Below are 18,308 nucleotides of genomic sequence, written 5' to 3'. Positions count from 1 at the left end.
GAATAGCTCTCCAAAAATGGGAAAAACTTGAATACCCTGAAATAAAAAGACCGCAAAATATTGCTTTGGACAGCTCCCATTGACTTCTACATGACCTTGACAGCTTTTAAATGGCATATTTAAAAACACTTAGATGATAAATTCCAAACTTTTAAGAACCTAATACTTCAGTCTAGCACATTCTCATGTGAATTTCTCAGGGACTATATAGTCTATTTATAAAATTATTATTTTGTTGTATATTTATGACAAAATTACTTTTAAAATGGAAAATATTTAATAATACTGATAATATGCCAGGATTGAAACCTGGGTAAATGTTCCTAAATCTAATTATTTGTGTTTCCTCACTTGAGATTAATGTATAAAAACCTGTCTAACTGCTATTTGATCCAGACAAAGGCAAAAAAAAAACCAAACCCCTGTGAAGCCTCACAGATTTGAAATAAAATCACTTCCTGTCTTCAAGATAGCAATCAGACCAGTCCCAGGATCAACTTGTTCTAAGATCTGTTTTCAATAACCTGTATTTTTTCACTTGCTAAAAAGCCATCCAGCAGGTTTTATGTAACATACCCTCCAATACGATTTATAGAGAGAATTACACAACTTCACAGCTCTCACTGTAAAAAAACCCTTTCTGGATATTAAGATGGAAACTCCTTTCTTCTAATCGATTGGGTGTACTTTTGTCTGCTGAAAGGATCTGGTAAATAAGGAATCAGGAAGTTTATTGTATGGTCCCCTTATATATTTATACATAGTTATCATGTCTTTCATTAAGTGCTTCTTCCCCAGTGTAAACAAACCTAACTTAGCCAGTCTTTCTTCATAACTGAGACTTTCCATACCTCATACCAGCTTAGTTGCCCTTCTCCAGACCCTCTGTAACTCAATACTATCCTGTTTTCATCAGTGGAGACCAAAGCTGCTTTACTTATTCTAGATCAGACCTTACCAGCACTTTTGTAAAGTGGAAGAATAACCCCCTCCTCCCACAAATCTCTACTCTTTTTAATAGAGCTCAAAACCTTGTTTGCCCTTGCAGCTGCTTACTGGCATTGCTTGCTACAGCCAAGTTTATTATCTACAAATGTATTTTTTTTTCATTATGACTTGCATATTTTGACATCCCAGGTTCATTACCTTACATTTATCTACATTAAATCTCCTCTCCCACTTAGCTGCCCAGATTGGCAGTTTGTTAAGATCCTGCTGCAAGGATGCCACATCCTGGATGGAATTAATTGGGCTGTTTAGCTTCGGAATTTTTTTGTTTGCTGTATAGCTTTGGGTCATCTGCAAACACTAATACATACAAGTAAAATAAAAATGGACCCAATAAAGAATATGAGGAACCCTTTTACAGGTAGATAATGTATTATTAACTACCACAACAACCACCTTCTGCACACACAATGTACAAATATTACTAACACCAATCACGTATTTATAAAGCGCAAACATATTCTGCAGCACTGAGATCGATATATCCTTATTCTTTACTCTTCAGTGTATTGCTTTTTAGACAATTCCACAAAGTTGGAACTTTTTTTTAATTACATTTCACACCTCTCTTTTGGAGGGATGTAATAAAATTTGGTAACAGAAAAATATTTGCAATGCAAAAATGTATGCTTTTGCATGAACAAATATTCCTTTGCACAAATTAAATGCAGGTATAGATTCCTTTATCTGGAAACCTGTTATCCAGAAAGGTCAAATTAATGAAAGACCTTCTCCCATATTAAGCAAATAATTTAAACGTTAAAAAAATATTTATTTTTTCTCTGTAATGATAAAACAATACCATATACTCGATCCCACTTAACATATGTTTAATCCTTATTGGAGGAAAAACAATCTTATTTGGGATATTTAACATTTAAATTATTTTTTTTTTTAGTCAACAGTATGGTGATCCAAATTACATTACAAGACCTCTTATCCAGTTCCCAAGCATTCTAGATAACAAGTCCCATTGCTGTATAGCTTTTGCGAACCTGGAACTGCTACGGACAGTGGAAGAAAGTTTGAGAATGTTAGAATTTGTGCCAGTGTGCAGTGTATGTTTTAAAACTTCTTACTGAATAAGTAAGCACCTTGCGAAAGCTGTAGGCGAAACACATTTGTGTTCGGAGGATGCCGGGGAAACGTGCTGCTTGGGTCATGAACCTCTTTTTGCCTTAAGAGCACTGTGGGAAACTGGAGGGAGACAGGAAGCCACCAGGAGCTTTACCAGTAGGACTGCATGAACTCAACTTAGAGATTGGGTTGGATTTGATGCACACTTTTTAACTTTTTATGTAAGATTTCCTCTTTTATATTAACTACACAAGAGGAGACATGAAGGTTCCTGGTCTATAATGATATTCAATCAAATCAATTAAAGTTTCTAAGTAAAATGAGAGCCTAAACAGATTTGTTACGGATTTGTTACTACACTTGTACATGGATTTGGGATTTTAGATTACATGAACTTTGGCACTGTTTTCACTTACATTGTGACTTACATTAAACTGCTTATAGTGTGACTGAATATTTTTGCACATTGTAGTATTCCAGTTATTGTTATTGTACTACAACTTTTTAGGCACTAGCACATTAGGCACAGTATAATTGGATTATTGATTATTCGTTATTATCATTATCTTTTAGCACATTCTAGCACATTTTATAGTTTGTCATAGGGGTTGCTGTATAACTACAACTCTCATTCTATGGATATTAGCACTATATGATCTACAGCATTAAGTGTTATTGGTAAATTGAGCACTAGCACTTTATTATACAACCACAATTAGTATGTAATAATATCAGTCTGTTTGCATTAACAGAAAAATACTACACTTTTTTTTCTTTCCTTCTTTCTCTTTCTCCCTGCATTTAAGCTCTGGTTTGCTGCAATACTGAAAAAGTTATGTTTGCCCCAAAAGATTACACTGTCTTCAGGCATACCTTAAAATTGGGAATACAATAACAGTAAAGTCTTAAACATATGTTATGTATTTGGTGCAACTTTGTTGCTGCCTTCCAGCATAAACCATGGTGCACAGTTATACAAATAGGCCCCATAGATTATTGTAAAATCAAGCTGTGTTGGTGTAGCATTCTGCCGAGACCCACTGCATACCTGCTTCATATAATTTGACCTGTCCTTGATTGCTTCCCTGGATAGAGTCCCTGGCCTCTTTGTAGCAGTTAACCCCTAGGCCAGCGAATCCTGTTGCAACTGATGGACCTAAATGTTTTAATCATTAACACTGCCAGTGATATGTGTAGCATACAGCATAATTTGGCACGGTATTGATGGCCTCTTTGTTATGGGAAAGGTTTTGCTTTATGCATTGCGTTATAGTTTGAATTTACTAACCCTTATATGTAATAAAAGGCACTAAGTTTTCCCCAGGAGCAGTAACCCATAGCCACCAATAACAAGTGTGCTTTTAAACAGGTGACCAGTGAATGCTACCTGCTGATTGGTTGGTATGGATTACTGTACATGGGCAAACATAGTGTCTTTTATTACATAACCGCATAAAAGTCTTATCGAGCAGCAAAAAATTATTGCACAGTGACGTCAGAGCTCAATTATGGTCCAATAAAGGCAAAAAAAGCAATCTATAGCAGATCAGAACTGCGTTTGCAAATCTATGTTTCTTTAATGCAAAACTATGTTTTCTCTTTTTTTCTGTGTAGTTGATGTCTAATGCTACCAAACCCATGGAACAGCAAACATTTTCTCCAGTTGTACGGAATGTAAGGCTTTGGTTTTTTTTTTTTAAAGAAAACCATTTACCCCATGAATTACTTGACCTGATTTTTACGTTTTTTATTTGCACTGATTTAGGCAGTGATTGCATCTAGTGGGAGTCTGACTCCAAAATACAAATACATACAGAAGCTGAGAGAGAGCAGGTGAGGTCTCCTTGTTTGTACTAATTCAAATACATAATTTTAAGCTAATTACATCTCATTGTTGCATCTCTCCAGTTCTTGTACCTGCTGCAAATAAGTAGTGGGCCTCTGTCCTCACAAAAGGGAAGGCTTTACTGCCATTTCTTGTCTGAACCATTAACAGTTGGGGTCTGTAGTAGTTTAATGGCTGGTTTGGTTTTTTAGGACCATTTTATGAAGGAACTTACTGTTGGGCTGCTGTCTGGGGAAGTACGGGCACCAACAAGTTCCACTGTGTGTCAAGGGCTCATCTGCCTTCCCCTAGTTCTGCCTTATTTATGCCCTCTGTCACTGAACAAGTTTAGCATGTGCTTAGAGCAGAATGGAAAGTTTGATTTTCATGGCACATTTTACATTTTCCAGTGATGCAGTGGATGAGCATGGGATAAGAAAAAGCAAAGCATACATACCAAAGAATGATAGTATTTGACAAAAATTGGGGGGTATGGCATACTTCTGCATCCTTCCTCTTTTCAACCACGGGTATATAATGAGATATAATTTTGTTTCGGTAAAGTGGTCTTTACTGAAAACCATATTACTTATAAGGGCCATATTACATGTGTGTTTACAGGCTATGAAAACCAAAGTTGTCTGCGAGTTCCATTTATGTTGCCATTTGACTGTACATACCCCTGGAATGCTGGCCATGCCTCCTTTTTTTTAGCTTTTTTTTGTAACTGAACTCAATAGCCCCATGTAATTAAAGGCACTTGCACAGATGCAGTAACCAATATCAACCAATGAGACATTTGCTTTTAAAAAGGTGACCAGTAAATTCTGCCTGCTGATGGGTTGCTATAAGTTACTCCACCTGGGCAAAAATTGTCTTTTATTACATAACCATTAAAGCACTAAGGAAGGCAGTAAAAAAAAAAAAAAAAGCTCATGGCTAACCCATAATTGCATTTCATTGCTTCCTGTAAAAAGGCATGAAAAACTGCTCTGAAATTTTCACTTTTAAATAAACAAGGCAAATGTCAACAATAAAAAGTCAGATGATAGACTCTTGTAAACTCTATGTGCCATTTGTTACTATAATAATAAAAATAATATAATAATACAACTTTTAATGTTATGTGTTTATTGTAGAGAGCATGCACAGTTAATGACCCAAGGAACAAAAAAGAAGATATTGGTGCTTGGATCTGGTTATGTATCTGAACCAGTTATAAATTACCTCACAAGAGATCCCAATGTTGAAATAACTGCAGGTAAATCTAGGTAGAGCAGTTATTAGCACAATAATGTTATTGTTTTTATTTACATATTGCAAAACACCACCAAAAGCATAATGAGGCCTATGTTTCAATATAATGTTCACATATATATATGTTTACCTTATCAGTACCAATTACCGTTTAATATGTTTTTCAATGCAATAGGGCTCTATCAGTACTCCAGGTACATCAGCCATGGTGATTTTAATTTAATGTTATTAGAAACTCTTAAAGTAAATGGGGAGGCAGCATGGGCAGTTTTGTCCATTTCTTCATTAAATACAAAAAACAGTGTAAAATTAGTGAAAACTTGAAATCATCATATGTAAAGTTGAGGTTTCACTGTATATAATTAGAATTGTGTAAATTAAAATCTGTTTAAATTTGCATCTGCTCCATTATTTGTATGCAATTCTGTTTGTTTCTTAACAGTATCAATGGTAAAAGATCAGGTCGATCATCTGTCAAAAAGATACCATAACACCACTCCAATAGCCATGGATATTTTTAAAAATGAAGAGAAACTTTCGGCACTAATAAAGAAGCATGATCTCGTAGTCAGGTTGCTTTTTTACATGTGTACATGTTTTCTTGTTTGTCTCTTTCTCACCAAAATAGTAGGCTGTCATACAGTAGGTGCATCAACACAACAACACACTCATGGTCTCTAGCTTATCAAATAGTTCACTTCCTGTGTCATGTAGATTAGTCTTTGCTAACTAAATTTAAAAAAGCAAAGAGTCAGTGCATTGTGTGTTTTTAAATTACACAGGGTCAGTACAATCTAAATTATCTTTGGAAATACAAGGGGCATGAATGATTGACCTAACACATTATTACCATTTCACATTAAGAAGAAGTGGTAGTTTATCATTTCCTGCTGCAAAAAATATCCCATTTTCTGTCTGTTTGACATTTGAAAAATGGCATCCATGTATAATGCCCTGTTGCTTGGGCTAGAGATTCTTGCTTTGCAGTTTGCAACTTGTAACATTCAAGTCTTTGGTTATAGGTTGGTCTGACTTAACTAGACTCTCGAACAACTATTTCCAGCCCAGGCATCAGTTAATATTTGGATGCACTGTAGCTGTGCTTGCTAAATTTAACTTGGTACAATGGTATTGATAGTATATTGGGGCTTAAATTTGCAACACTATCCATGTGATAAGTGCATTTAACATTGAAACATTATTTGTGAAGGAAGAGAATACTTTATTCTTCTATAATCTAATATAAATAGGCACCTTGTGTAACAATTGATTTCTTGCATTCTTTAGTTTGCTGCCTTATTCAGCGCATCCATCAGTGGCCAAGAAGTGTATCAAGAACAAAGTAAACTTGGTTACAGCCAGTTACATCTCTCCCGCCATGAAAGAACTCCAGCAAGGGTAAATAAATGTTTTTTCAACTGTAGCATAAATAAGTATATATGTTAAGAATGTGTATTGGTTTTGTTATTTAAAGGCATTTCCTGTGTTTTGTTTCAATGTCGCTTTCTTAAATCAGTAGGTAAGTCGTTTATTTTTATTTTGTTAGTAAAAATGTCTGCCACATATATGCTTTACATTTACATTTTTCTGTTTATTGACATATTAAGATGGCCTCCATCACTGCTGAATGAAATGCTTTTTACATCTATTGCAGCAGTTAAAGATTTGAAGCTTACACAGTGTTTTGTATGCAGGTCCTTTCTGGTAGTACCAGCTGGTACAGTTAAAACTCCTAGACACCCTCCACTTTTTTCAGAGTCATATATTTTCAGCAAGGTAAATTCTACGTAAGTTGAGGCATAGGTTAGTAAGGTTACAGGCATTCAGAAAAGAAAATACCATTCAGCCCCGGTTTAATTACTCATGTGGCTCTGGTGTCCATATATAGTATATGGTTTAATTTGTCCAGTTTTGGCTATTAAGTGATGTGAATCAGATGAATAATGTATTACCACCTTCATCCAGCACCCGCTGTTGAATGTAAAAAACACATCCTTTGTGTTCTTGTAATACATTTTCTGTGCAACAGGATGGCAGTGTAGTAATACTATTATACTATTAGTATTTACTCTATTATTAAGAAATATTTATTAAAATGTGCTTGGGAAGATTTTTTTTCTCTAGATTTTTATTAGTAGAAATCTAAAAACTTTAAAGGACAAATAAACCAGCCTAATCTCTATAGCAGCAGTACTTTAAAGTTGTCACAGGGGGTCACCATACTGGAATCTGTTAGAAGTTTATTGGAGACATACATGCTTAGTGTGCTGTGGGCAGCTGCCAAGAAGCTTAGCAATAGGGGTCATCACAAATTATCAAGCAGAAAATTAGGTTTGTCTGTCACATAAGCTGAGGCTCATTATTAAAACCTGATGCCGAGTACACTGGTTTCAGAGCTCCCATATACTAATTATTTGTGTTATATACTAATCAGCCTTATATTGTGACATATATATTCTATATATACAGTATATGTGAGTCGGCCCCTAACCTCAGTAAGTGACAGCAGCACAGAGCATGTTCAGTGAATCAGCAGAAAAGAAGATGGGGGGCTACTGGGGCATCTTCTGAAGTACAAATCTTCCCTGCTAAAGAGCTGTGGTTGCCTTGGGTTGGTATAGAACTCAAAACATAATGTGCAGCATTTCCAGCCTACTTCCTTAGTTAGTTAGCTTTAGTTCTCCTTTAAACCCATGGCCCTCATGTGCCAGTAATCTTAATGCTGTAACCTTTTATATATTAGAAGATATGTACCTGTTTCAAATTCTGGTAGAATCCAAAGTAAGTATATCATATTTAAAGGGGTTATTTACCTTTAAGGTAATTTGAAAAATGATGTAGAGAGTGAAATTCTTAGACAATTTGCAGTTGGTCTTTATTTTTAATTATGTGCGGTTATTGAATTCTTTAGCTTTTTTCCAGCAGCTGTTCAATTTGGAATGTCAGCAACCCTAGCAACCAAGCAGTGGTGTGTATAAGAGACTGGAATATGAATAGGAGAGGGTTTGAATAGAAAGATAAATCATAAAATATAACCATAAAACTGTAGGTACTGGCTGCTGGCATCAGTGACCCCCATTTGGAAGCTGAAAAGAGGCAGAAGAAAATGACAAATAATTCTATAATACTATTAAAAATGAAGACCAGTTGAAAAATTATTTAGAATTGTTCATTCTGTAATATTATTAGTTAACATAAAGGTGAACAACCATTTTAAAGAAGCTTTGCTAGATTTCAGCATCCGCTATATCACGGCTAGAAATCTCCTGCTAAATTCAGCTTATTAAAGGGGAATAATTATGTGTACATCACATTTTTCAGTATGGACTATAAGCAAATCCTGTTGTTGCTTTGCCTGGAGTTTTCCATTACCCATCTGTTCTGACTGCCTGCCCCCTGCTGCTTTCTTCTTAGGATATTATAAGACTACAGTGAGGTAATGGCAGCAGATTAGGGAGGATGTGGCACAACAGAGAAGAATAGAGTGTTATGAAAGTCTAAAAATTGCAAGTTATGATAGTAGCATCTTAACAGGAGCAAGAGGAAAAGTAATTATTTCCATTTCACAAATACAGAAAAAACACCCTTTAAAGCCTTGTTGTTAATCAGTGAAATGCAAGCATTGCCATTATACACTATACATTTTAATCTGTTCTTCTGCTGTTTCATTTTTACACAGGGCTGTATTGTTCTGGGCTGGTTTATTTTGCAGAGATTTTTTTTGAATATTTTAGGGACAGTGGCCCATTCTGAATTTAGCAGGAATATTTCACTAAGAAGCTACCCCATGCCAATCCCACATTCCTGTTGTGCCCCCTGCACCTTACAGCTCCCAATACTTAGCAAAACAGCTTGTGCTTGTGCTGTCTCAGGAGCCAAAGTTGGATGTGGGGAGCAGGGCAAAGTCTCAAAAGGCTGAAACCAATGCCCCAACCTATTAGGACTTAGAACTGCTCCCCTAAACCCAATGTCAGCTCATTTTTTGTGAGTAAATTATGTCACTAATATGGAGCATTAAATGTCTTGGAGGAACTAGAGCACAAGAGAAACAAAAAAACACTGAGTTGCTTATTAAAGGGTTAGTGGCATGTTCCCTTTAAATGTGGAAGCTGTCATTATACTTTTAATATGACAATGGTTTTGCTTCAGTTTTGTTGTTTCTGGCTTTACATCTTCTTCCATGCCATGTCTTCTAGGTTTACATCAGATAACTAATTTGTGTCTCATTTTTTATACTATAATAACTAAACTACCATTTCTAATTTTAGAATTTCCAACAGTATGGATAGCTATATATTTTTATATGTGTATATTCACTGAATGTTCTATTTTTTCATACAGTAGGCTTAAAGGGACAGTAACGCCAAAAAATGAAAGTGTATAAAAGTAATTACTATATAATGTAATGCTGCTCTGTACTGGTACAACTGGTGTGTTTCCTTAGAAAGACTACTATAGTTTATATAATAAAGCTTCTGTGTAGCCACGGGGGCAGCCATTTACAGGAGAAAAGGCACAGGTTACTTAGCAGATAACAGATAAAACCCCATTATATTCTACAAAGCTTATCTGTTATCTGCTATGTGCCTGTGCCTTTTCTCCTTTTTCCCAGCTTCAATGGCTGCCCCCGTGTTGACATAGCAGCTCATTTATATAAACTATAGTAGCGTTTCTGTTGCAAACTTACCAGTTTTACCAGCGCAGAGCAACTGTACATTATATTTGAATTACTTTAAAACACTTTCATTTTTTGGTGTTACTGTTCCTTTAAACTGGTATATTATCAAGGTTGTAGATTGATTGTTATGCCTGAATTTAAACCAGAGCTACCATCATTCAGTTTAAAAAAACAGTGAATAAGGGGGGTTTGGGTTAAATACTCATTGATTTATCTGGATACATTTGTACCTTCTTGCTTTCCTTCTGTACTTAAAACATCTTCTGTGTCTTAATGTTTTAAAAGGATAGGAATTTAATCTAATATTGGGCTCCAAATGAAACTTTATGCTAAAAAGTATGTAAACATCACACTACATATTAAATTCTTGATGAAAACACTAATTTCTATAAAATTCTATTATATAAATTACAGGTATGGAATCTGTATCAGGAAATATAGAAAGCTCCACAATACAGAAATGCCTTTTCTCTTAAATTCCTTTTTACACAAACAATAATATATTCTTGACTGATTAGCTTTTCCCTGAAATAATAATAATTATAAAACTGTGCCTTGTCCTTGACGTTAACGTAACTAGCACCAGATAACCATGAGCATTCCAAATAAAACTCTGTTTAAGAAGTCTAATTGGTCAATTGCTGGTTCTCATAATGACAAAGTTATGCTGTAAGTGTAAAGAGAGACTAGTTTCTGTTAATAAGAATCCTGATTTTTTTTAGAAGATATTTATTTGTTCCAAATATATTCTTTCAGTGCAGAAGATGCTGGCATTATAATTGTTGGTGAAATGGGTTTGGATCCTGGTCTTGATCACATGTTGGCCATGGAATGCTTTGACAAAGCTAAAGATGTTGGAGCAAAGGTAATTCTATAAAATTGTAACAATGTCTGTAAGGGCATTCTCAGTAGAGTCAATATGATTTGTAATTATGCTACAGTGTTCCTAAACTTTCCTCTGTTCATTTATTAACAGACACTGATATTTCAGTGTGGTAGAAATTTTAACCCATTCATAAATACTTCCCCTAATGTGGTTGGATTTGGCACTATAAAACATTTTTACAAACTGCCCAGTGGCCCCAGAGCCATTTTATTTTAACAGGCCATTATCTTAATTTAATATTAGTGCTTTGAAAATAAACATAAAATGCTACCAGCAAAAGTTAATAATGCTTTATATTGCATTTATATTTTATCCTCCGTAGTCATTAATACTTACTGTTCTTATTGTCAGGCGATAAACTTGTAAGCTTGGACTGTCCCTTTTTTATCTAACCGTGTGATTCTAAGGTTGAAATGGTTAGCATAATTAGCTGTATTTAAAAGAAAAAAGGTAAGCATGTTTATTGATAGATAAATAGAATTTATTGGTTTAAAATTCAGATCATGTTCTGTTCATTACCAAGTACACACATAATACACAGCTAATAGAATATTCAGTACAGGTATGGGATCTGTTATCCAGAGACCCGTTATCCAGAAAGCTCCCTAAGACTCAATTTTAATCAAATAATTCAGATTTTAAAAAATGATTTCCTTTTTCTCTAATAATAAATCATTACGGTGTACATGACTAAAATCTTGATTTTTTAGTAGACTTAAGGTACGGAGACCCAAATTACAGAAAGACCCCTTATCTGGAAAACCCCAGGTCCTGACCATTCTGGATAACTGGTCCCATACCTGTAAATTGTATAGTGTTTTTATATGAACTTGACTTTTTCCTTTGGAAAAACAAGCATCTGTTTTGTAGAATAATGCTTTTTCTAATTTAGTACTTTAAAGTATAGGTAATGTGTTAAGGAAAATATAAGCAAATCTACTCTAATCTGCTTTGCTTATCTTTAGGTGGAATCTTATATTTCTTTTTGTGGAGGACTACCTGCTCCTGAGTTTTCAGACAACCCCCTAAGATATAAATTCAGCTGGAGTCCACTTGCTGTTCTCTTTAATACAGTACAACCTGCTACATATCTGAAGGACGGGCAGGTAAAAAATTGAATAACATAAATTAATACTTTCTCCAGAACTGTGTAGTAGTATGTGAAACTATTAGTAATTCATTACTATCAACCAAAGTAATAATATGAATCATTAATATGATTTAAAATTGTGGATTTTCACGTCAAATGCCCATAGCAACCAATTAATAATTAGTTTTGATCAGCTTATTGTCAGTTAGAAAATGAAATCAAGGGGCTTGATTGTTTTGGGCTGTTGCACTGGTGTGAATTAGGCTCTACTAGAGAAATGATTCCAGGAGCACACATAGTAGATTGTGCTATCCTGTCTGGATTTAAACCAGGGACCTGCATTTTTTGGAGTAGTCTGCAATACCTATTTTCTGTATGAGCAGATGGCTAGGTTTCTGGTAGGGATGCACCAAATCCACTATTTTCAGATTTGGCTGAATCCTTCATGAAAGATTCGGCCAAATACTGAACCAAATCCAAATCCTAATTTACATATAGGACAAGGAAGGGTTAAAGAGAACTGTGTGTGCAGCATGGCGGAAAAATCCTATGTTTATGTGACAAAAAGTCACGTGATTTTAAGGATTCGGATTCGGTTTGGCCTGGAGCATGGATTCGGCCTAAGCCGAAGTTATTATCTGACTTAAATTTTATTGTTCTCTTAATTGATAGATTGTTAACATCGCAGCAGGAGGCTCCTTGCTTGAATCTGTGACTGCAATGGACTGCTTCCCAGGACTTAATTTAGAAGGCTTTCCAAACAGGGACAGCACAAAATATGCGGAACCCTATGGTATCCAGACTGCACATACATTAATGAGAGGAACTCTCAGATATAAGGTAAAAAAAATCTAAGGTAAAATGTTATATGAAACTTTTTACCTTTTTAAAGATAAAGTTACAAAATATTTCAAGTTGTGAATTGTTCCGATGTCATGATATAAACTCCTGTACTTAGCAGCATCTTTTGTCATCAGCCCGTCAAATCAAATGAAGAAAATTTATAAGGTTACTGACAGCATCCATTTTATCTTTCGCTTAAAATGGGTCAAGGAGCTTAAATATCTTGAGAAGGCTGAGAATTATTGTGACACTGTGTGGTTTCTCCCCAACAATAAAAGCTTAAAATACCATGAAAGTTTGTTTTAGTTTACTTTTAACAGTGATAGACTGGATTAGAATTGTTAAAATGATTTAAATTCCTAAAATTACCATCAACTCTAACAAATACTGTTGGCTCTAGTTGACAGGCTAGGTCTCTTTGTCTGACTTTTATCTTTATTGTCTTCAGTGCAAATGAACCACACATTATATTCAACCTGTTATTACACTAAAAACCTAGAGGTGCTTCTAGAGGCTCTAATAACTGGCGCAGTAGAAGGTCTGCACTATGTAGTATATCCCACAGACCTTCACACCAAGGCTTGATAAAGTGGGAACAGCTTGCTATTATACCAGCAGAAAAAATGACCTGTCTGCTGTTAGCCTAATAATGGGGTGTTGTAGATAGCAATTTTTAGCAGATGCAGTTCATCATGGCTTGTAAAAATTCGTGTTTGTGTTTTTTATGATTTCAGGGGTTTTGTAATGCAATGAGTGGATTTGTGCAATTGGGATTAATAAATTCTGATCCATGTCCGCTACTTGGAATGAATGCTTCCGCTATAACATGGGTAAATATGTAACTAAACCATTGCTATTACATAATACATTTCTAGTATCATTACTGAAGATACTGTATCTTATACCAACCATCAAGTACAATTAATGTGACAAGCAGTGATATTAATTAATAATACATATAAAAACGCTTTGACATTGCAGTGTTGCTTGGGCCATCATAATATTTCATGTAATTTAAATATAACTTAATTTAAACTTACTTCAATTTTCAGCGGTTCTGCGCAAAGTCCGCAACAGAATTGGACTGAAGGTAGAGATGTGAGACTTTCATGTGCTTAACACAGTGGATTCACACAATACAACTTAGTTGAATCACATGCAATAAACTTGACACCACAGAGACATTCATCTAGTTCATAAATTATAGATTTTCATCTTCCTACAGTTTTTAAGATAAATGCATTGCTAGACTTCAAAGACACCACATAGAGAACTGCTACAGACTGCTGTTTATAAGTGGGGGTTGCTTGCATGTTTTGTAATGGCGGTTGGACACTGAAAAAAAAAATGTTCTGCTATCTCTGCAGAGGGAACTTTTATGCCATCTAATGAATGTTTCATCGTCAACAAGCATCGGCCTTCTTAAAGAGTTGGTGTACAATAAGTTAGATAAGAATGATAGTAACATGGAAACTCTTGAGTGGTAAGATTTGTTTTTTTTTTTTTTTAATTGACTATTCGAATTGTAAGGATTATCTATATCCAATAGAGACCCTAGGATAAAATATTATAATCACACTCTACTACCTTGCTTTTATGCCTATTTCTTTCACTTCTGTCATGATTTTTTTATGGTGTACTTTTTATTTCTAAATTACACTGTTTACATAGCAAATAATTCACTCCACAATTAAAAATTTTGTTCTTAAACCAACAAATATATTTTTTTAGTTGCAATATTGGTGTGTAGGCAGCCATCTCAGTGCATTGTGCCTGAGTCTGAGATTTCAGAAGGAAACAGCGCTGCACATTAGAACTGTTTTCAGGTAACCTATTGTTTCTCCTACTCTCATGTAACTGGAGGAGTCCCAAGCTGGACTTGGCTTTCTTACTATTGAGTGCTATTCTGATATCTACTGGGAGCTGCTATCTTGCACCCTTCCCATTGTTGTGCTGATCGGCTGCTGGGGGGGGGGAGGGAGGGGGGTGATATCACTCCAACTTGCAGTGCAGCAGTAAAGTGTGACTGAAATTTATCAGAGCACAGGTCACATGGCTGTGACACGCTGGGAAATAAAGAATATGGCTAGCCCCATGTGAAATTTCAAAATTAAATACAAAGAAATCTGTGCTTTTAAAAAATTAATTTCAATGAAGAATTCTACTGGAGAAACTCTGTTAACTGATGTGTTTTCCCATGATTATTTCTTTAACTAAACCATTTTTAGTAAATTTTTGCTTGCAAAATATTTCTTTCGGAGTCTAAATCCACTTACTTGATGAGTAGGTAATATTTGTGTATTTTTATGTGCAGCTTTGATCACATAACAAATTACTTTTACTACAGATGGATTGCATTGTTGTTTAATATTGAGATGATTCCTCCACTTGGAGCAAAACTCATAATTTAAATGCAATTCTTTGTTTAGAGTCAACAAGATCTGAGGATGGATGTTCATAAAATACTGTAGATAAAGATTTAAACAAAGGGGAAGGGATAGAAAAATGGCAGACATGGAAGTAACAAACAGTAAGAAAATCTAATGAAAGGTTTTGTGGAGATGAAAATAATGAAAAGAAGAGATGGATGGAAGCAGAATTGTTTGTTATAATTGCCAAGGTCAGGAATAAAATCACAAGAGTCTAGGTCCAGAGCAAATTAAAATAAGAATTTGTTTGGGAGCTGCTCCCATGTTTACTAAAGTGCGGAGAGACAGATTTGTCTTGCGATAAGTGACGATTTTTACACAAGTATCTTAGTTTTTGCGTTTCTGTTGAGTTGGGAGTTTTTTGGCACTCATTTAGGTTAACTGCATAATCTATTATAAATCTTGTGGATTTTTTTTTCGCCAATGCCCTCATTAATGGATAGTTTGTAATATGAGATCAATAAAGTAATTTTTGGAATCAATTATTTTTACATTATATTCATTATTCTTTATGAATTCAATAATAATACATTTATAAGTATCATTATTCCCCAGTGCAATCACTAATTTTTGCTGCTCAAGTATAAAAACTGACTTTATATCATTCCCACTATACAGTTTCTGGCTTTGTTTCACATAACCAGTAGCAACAAAAGCACTGGCACTCAGAGCTGCAAACGGGACTAGCCCTTTAAGAAACTTTAAAGGGCTAGTCCCGTTTGCAGCTCTGAGTGCCAGTGCTTTTGTTGCTACTTGGAATTTTGGGAGGGTGCCGATCCCTCCAGCAGTGTGCACCGAGCGCTAAATCGCTTTGGAGAGCCAAAAGTGTGCGAGGAAGGTCTTCTGTTCATTTGTTTCACATAAAGCCACTCTCCAGGTGGCGATAAGAATTGGCGATAATTTTGTCTATATTTGGCGACAATTCTGCCGATAATCTTTAGTAAACCTTGCAAGATCAACTTATGTAGCATAAATGCTCACACTTTAGTAAACCTGCTCTTGTGGTTTGTTCTGGAGCAAGTCAATATCGCTGCCTAGCACACCTTAGTAAATGGACACCTCTGTCTTTTTTACTCTCTGGGCAAAGCAGAGGCTGTCAGGTTACAAATCTGTTTAGAAAAATGTATTTTGTTATTTAAAAAAAATAAATAAATAAAGTATCCAACATAATTTATATGAGTTTCTCTCCACTAACAATTCATTTATCTTTTGTCACATTTGTCTTTAATAGGTTTGGATTACTAAGTGAGGAGCCAGTGCCTGTTGCAGACTCAATTGTTGGTGCTCTGGCCAAACACCTTGAAATGATGCTCTCATTTGGTAAGAACTATGTATTTTTTAGGGAAATTGTAGATCTTGATTTTTTTTAAATCCACACTGTAGTGTTACAAGAGAAGTTTAGTAGCAGCTGCCAGGTATGCAAAGCAGGAAGTAAAAGCTACAGAGTAAATTTGCTGACAAGCACCCTGAATAGCCCCATCATATTCACTTTAATGGCCAAAAATGCTGGAATGTACAGCTGTCATAAAAAATTAAATAAATTAAAAGCATTTTATTTGTGGATATGCTTGCAAGCCTAACACGATAGAGCTGAAGTATTTCAGTGTGTACTATTTAAAGTGTATATTACCAATTGTATAACCTCGGGATTCATTTTTTAGGGCCAGGAGAAAGAGACATGATTGTTTTGCGAAATGATATTGGCATCAGACATCCTTCTGGGCATTTAGAATGCAAAAACATTAGTTTGGTTGTATATGGAGATGTAAATGGCTACTCGGCAATGGCTAAAACTGTGGGTTACCCAACGGCAATTGCAGCTAAAATGGTTTTGGATGGTAAGTAATTGTTCATATTTTTTCTGCAGCAAACAATAATAAGTACTGCATTTTTTAGTCCAGATATTTTTCATACAGTAGGTGTCACAATTGCTTGCAGATATAAGCAAAATAGTGATTTACTTCTAAACATGTGTCCTCTAGTTGGAACAAGGTAAAAGGTCTGCATTGTACCGAAAGCACAGCACAATGCAAGGTCTTTTAGGCAGCTGTTGCCTTACCTTTGCAATGTTCCAGTCTTGATGGACATCGGTGGAGTGTTTTTAGCAACACACACTATTTCTGAGTTCACTTTCATCTACACTATGGCAAAACCCAGGTAACCTTATATTTGGAAAGGTAAGGTAACATTACCTCTCACTGTATATAATATAAAAAGGTTCCCACTATATTTAATGTGTTTGGGATGTCACTACTACCTCTACCTCTCACTGTATATGGTATTTAGGATCTGGAGACATTGATTGTTCTTGGAAGTCACTGTACCATTATTTACAAGCTGTCAGGGAGGTCATGGCCGTGTGGGTTCACACCATTAGTTTGAAACCCCATGACTAGGTATCAAGCAGGTTAGGTGTTGCAGGTAAGCAGGAGACAGGAACAAAGAATCTTGAGCATTGAACTTTACTATAAACCTTAAGGTATAGGAACATGGATTACCAAGAACTCAGGAACAACACTTCACATAACAAGGTAACCAATTCAGGAACAGCACAGGATACAGATTCAGGATCAACCCACAAATGAACAAAATTAACAAAATGATCCAGCCTGGACCAAGTTGGGGTGGGACCTTTTAAAGGGAACAAAATTGATAATTGGCAACACCTGGCAAAAGGCAGGAAAAGGCTACAAGGAACTCCCCAGAAATAATAAAGGCACAACAGGAACTCGGTCTCCTGTGGCACTGCCACTGAACAGGCCATGCAGGATTCTAAAGCAGGCCATACACGCACCGATACTATCGTACGAAACCTAGTTTCGTACGATATTCGGTGCGTGTATGGCATGTCGGCGAGTCGACCGATATCGCAGGAAGCTGCTGATATCGGACGACTCGCCGATCGGCCAGGTTAGAAAATTTTGATCGGGCGCCATAGAAGGCACCTGACCAAAATCTGCTGTCAGGGCTGAATCGGCAGAAGGAGGTAGAAATCCTATTGTTTCTACTTCCTTATCTGCTGTTTCAGCCCTGACGGTTTGGTCGCACGAAACATCGTCAGATCGCCACGTGTATGGCCTGCTTTAGTTAAAAGGAGAAATCTTTATTGTAAAAAAAGGTATATAAATGCTCAATGTGTTTCATGTCCTGCACTTATTCATAAGTGAAGAATTACGGTTCTGGGTATAAAGAGGAGGAACATCAAAACCACACTC

The 18,308-nt window shown here is 35.7% G+C and overlaps 1 protein-coding gene across 2 annotated transcripts in view; it reads left to right on the top strand.

Annotated features, from left to right (window-relative positions):
* Nucleotides 1-18,308, top strand: part of aass (aminoadipate-semialdehyde synthase) — a 44,363-nt gene that overhangs the window by 25,203 nt on the left and 852 nt on the right. For both annotated transcript variants that reach the window (NM_001011437.1, XM_012958948.3), the window contains 12 exon segments: nt 3,700-3,759; nt 3,851-3,918; nt 5,050-5,171; nt 5,610-5,739; nt 6,455-6,565; nt 10,602-10,710; nt 11,697-11,837; nt 12,494-12,661; nt 13,399-13,494; nt 14,032-14,147; nt 16,325-16,413; nt 16,755-16,931. In NM_001011437.1, coding sequence (NP_001011437.1) covers nt 3,700-3,759; nt 3,851-3,918; nt 5,050-5,171; nt 5,610-5,739; nt 6,455-6,565; nt 10,602-10,710; nt 11,697-11,837; nt 12,494-12,661; nt 13,399-13,494; nt 14,032-14,147; nt 16,325-16,413; nt 16,755-16,931 — 1,387 coding nt within the window.

Source organism: Xenopus tropicalis, chromosome 3 (genome assembly GCF_000004195.4).
Source record: "Xenopus tropicalis strain Nigerian chromosome 3, UCB_Xtro_10.0, whole genome shotgun sequence".
In the NCBI taxonomy this organism is placed as follows: domain Eukaryota; kingdom Metazoa; phylum Chordata; class Amphibia; order Anura; family Pipidae; genus Xenopus; species Xenopus tropicalis.
Note: the sequence above shows the minus strand (reverse complement) of the source record. Positions and strands in the feature narration are given on the sequence as shown.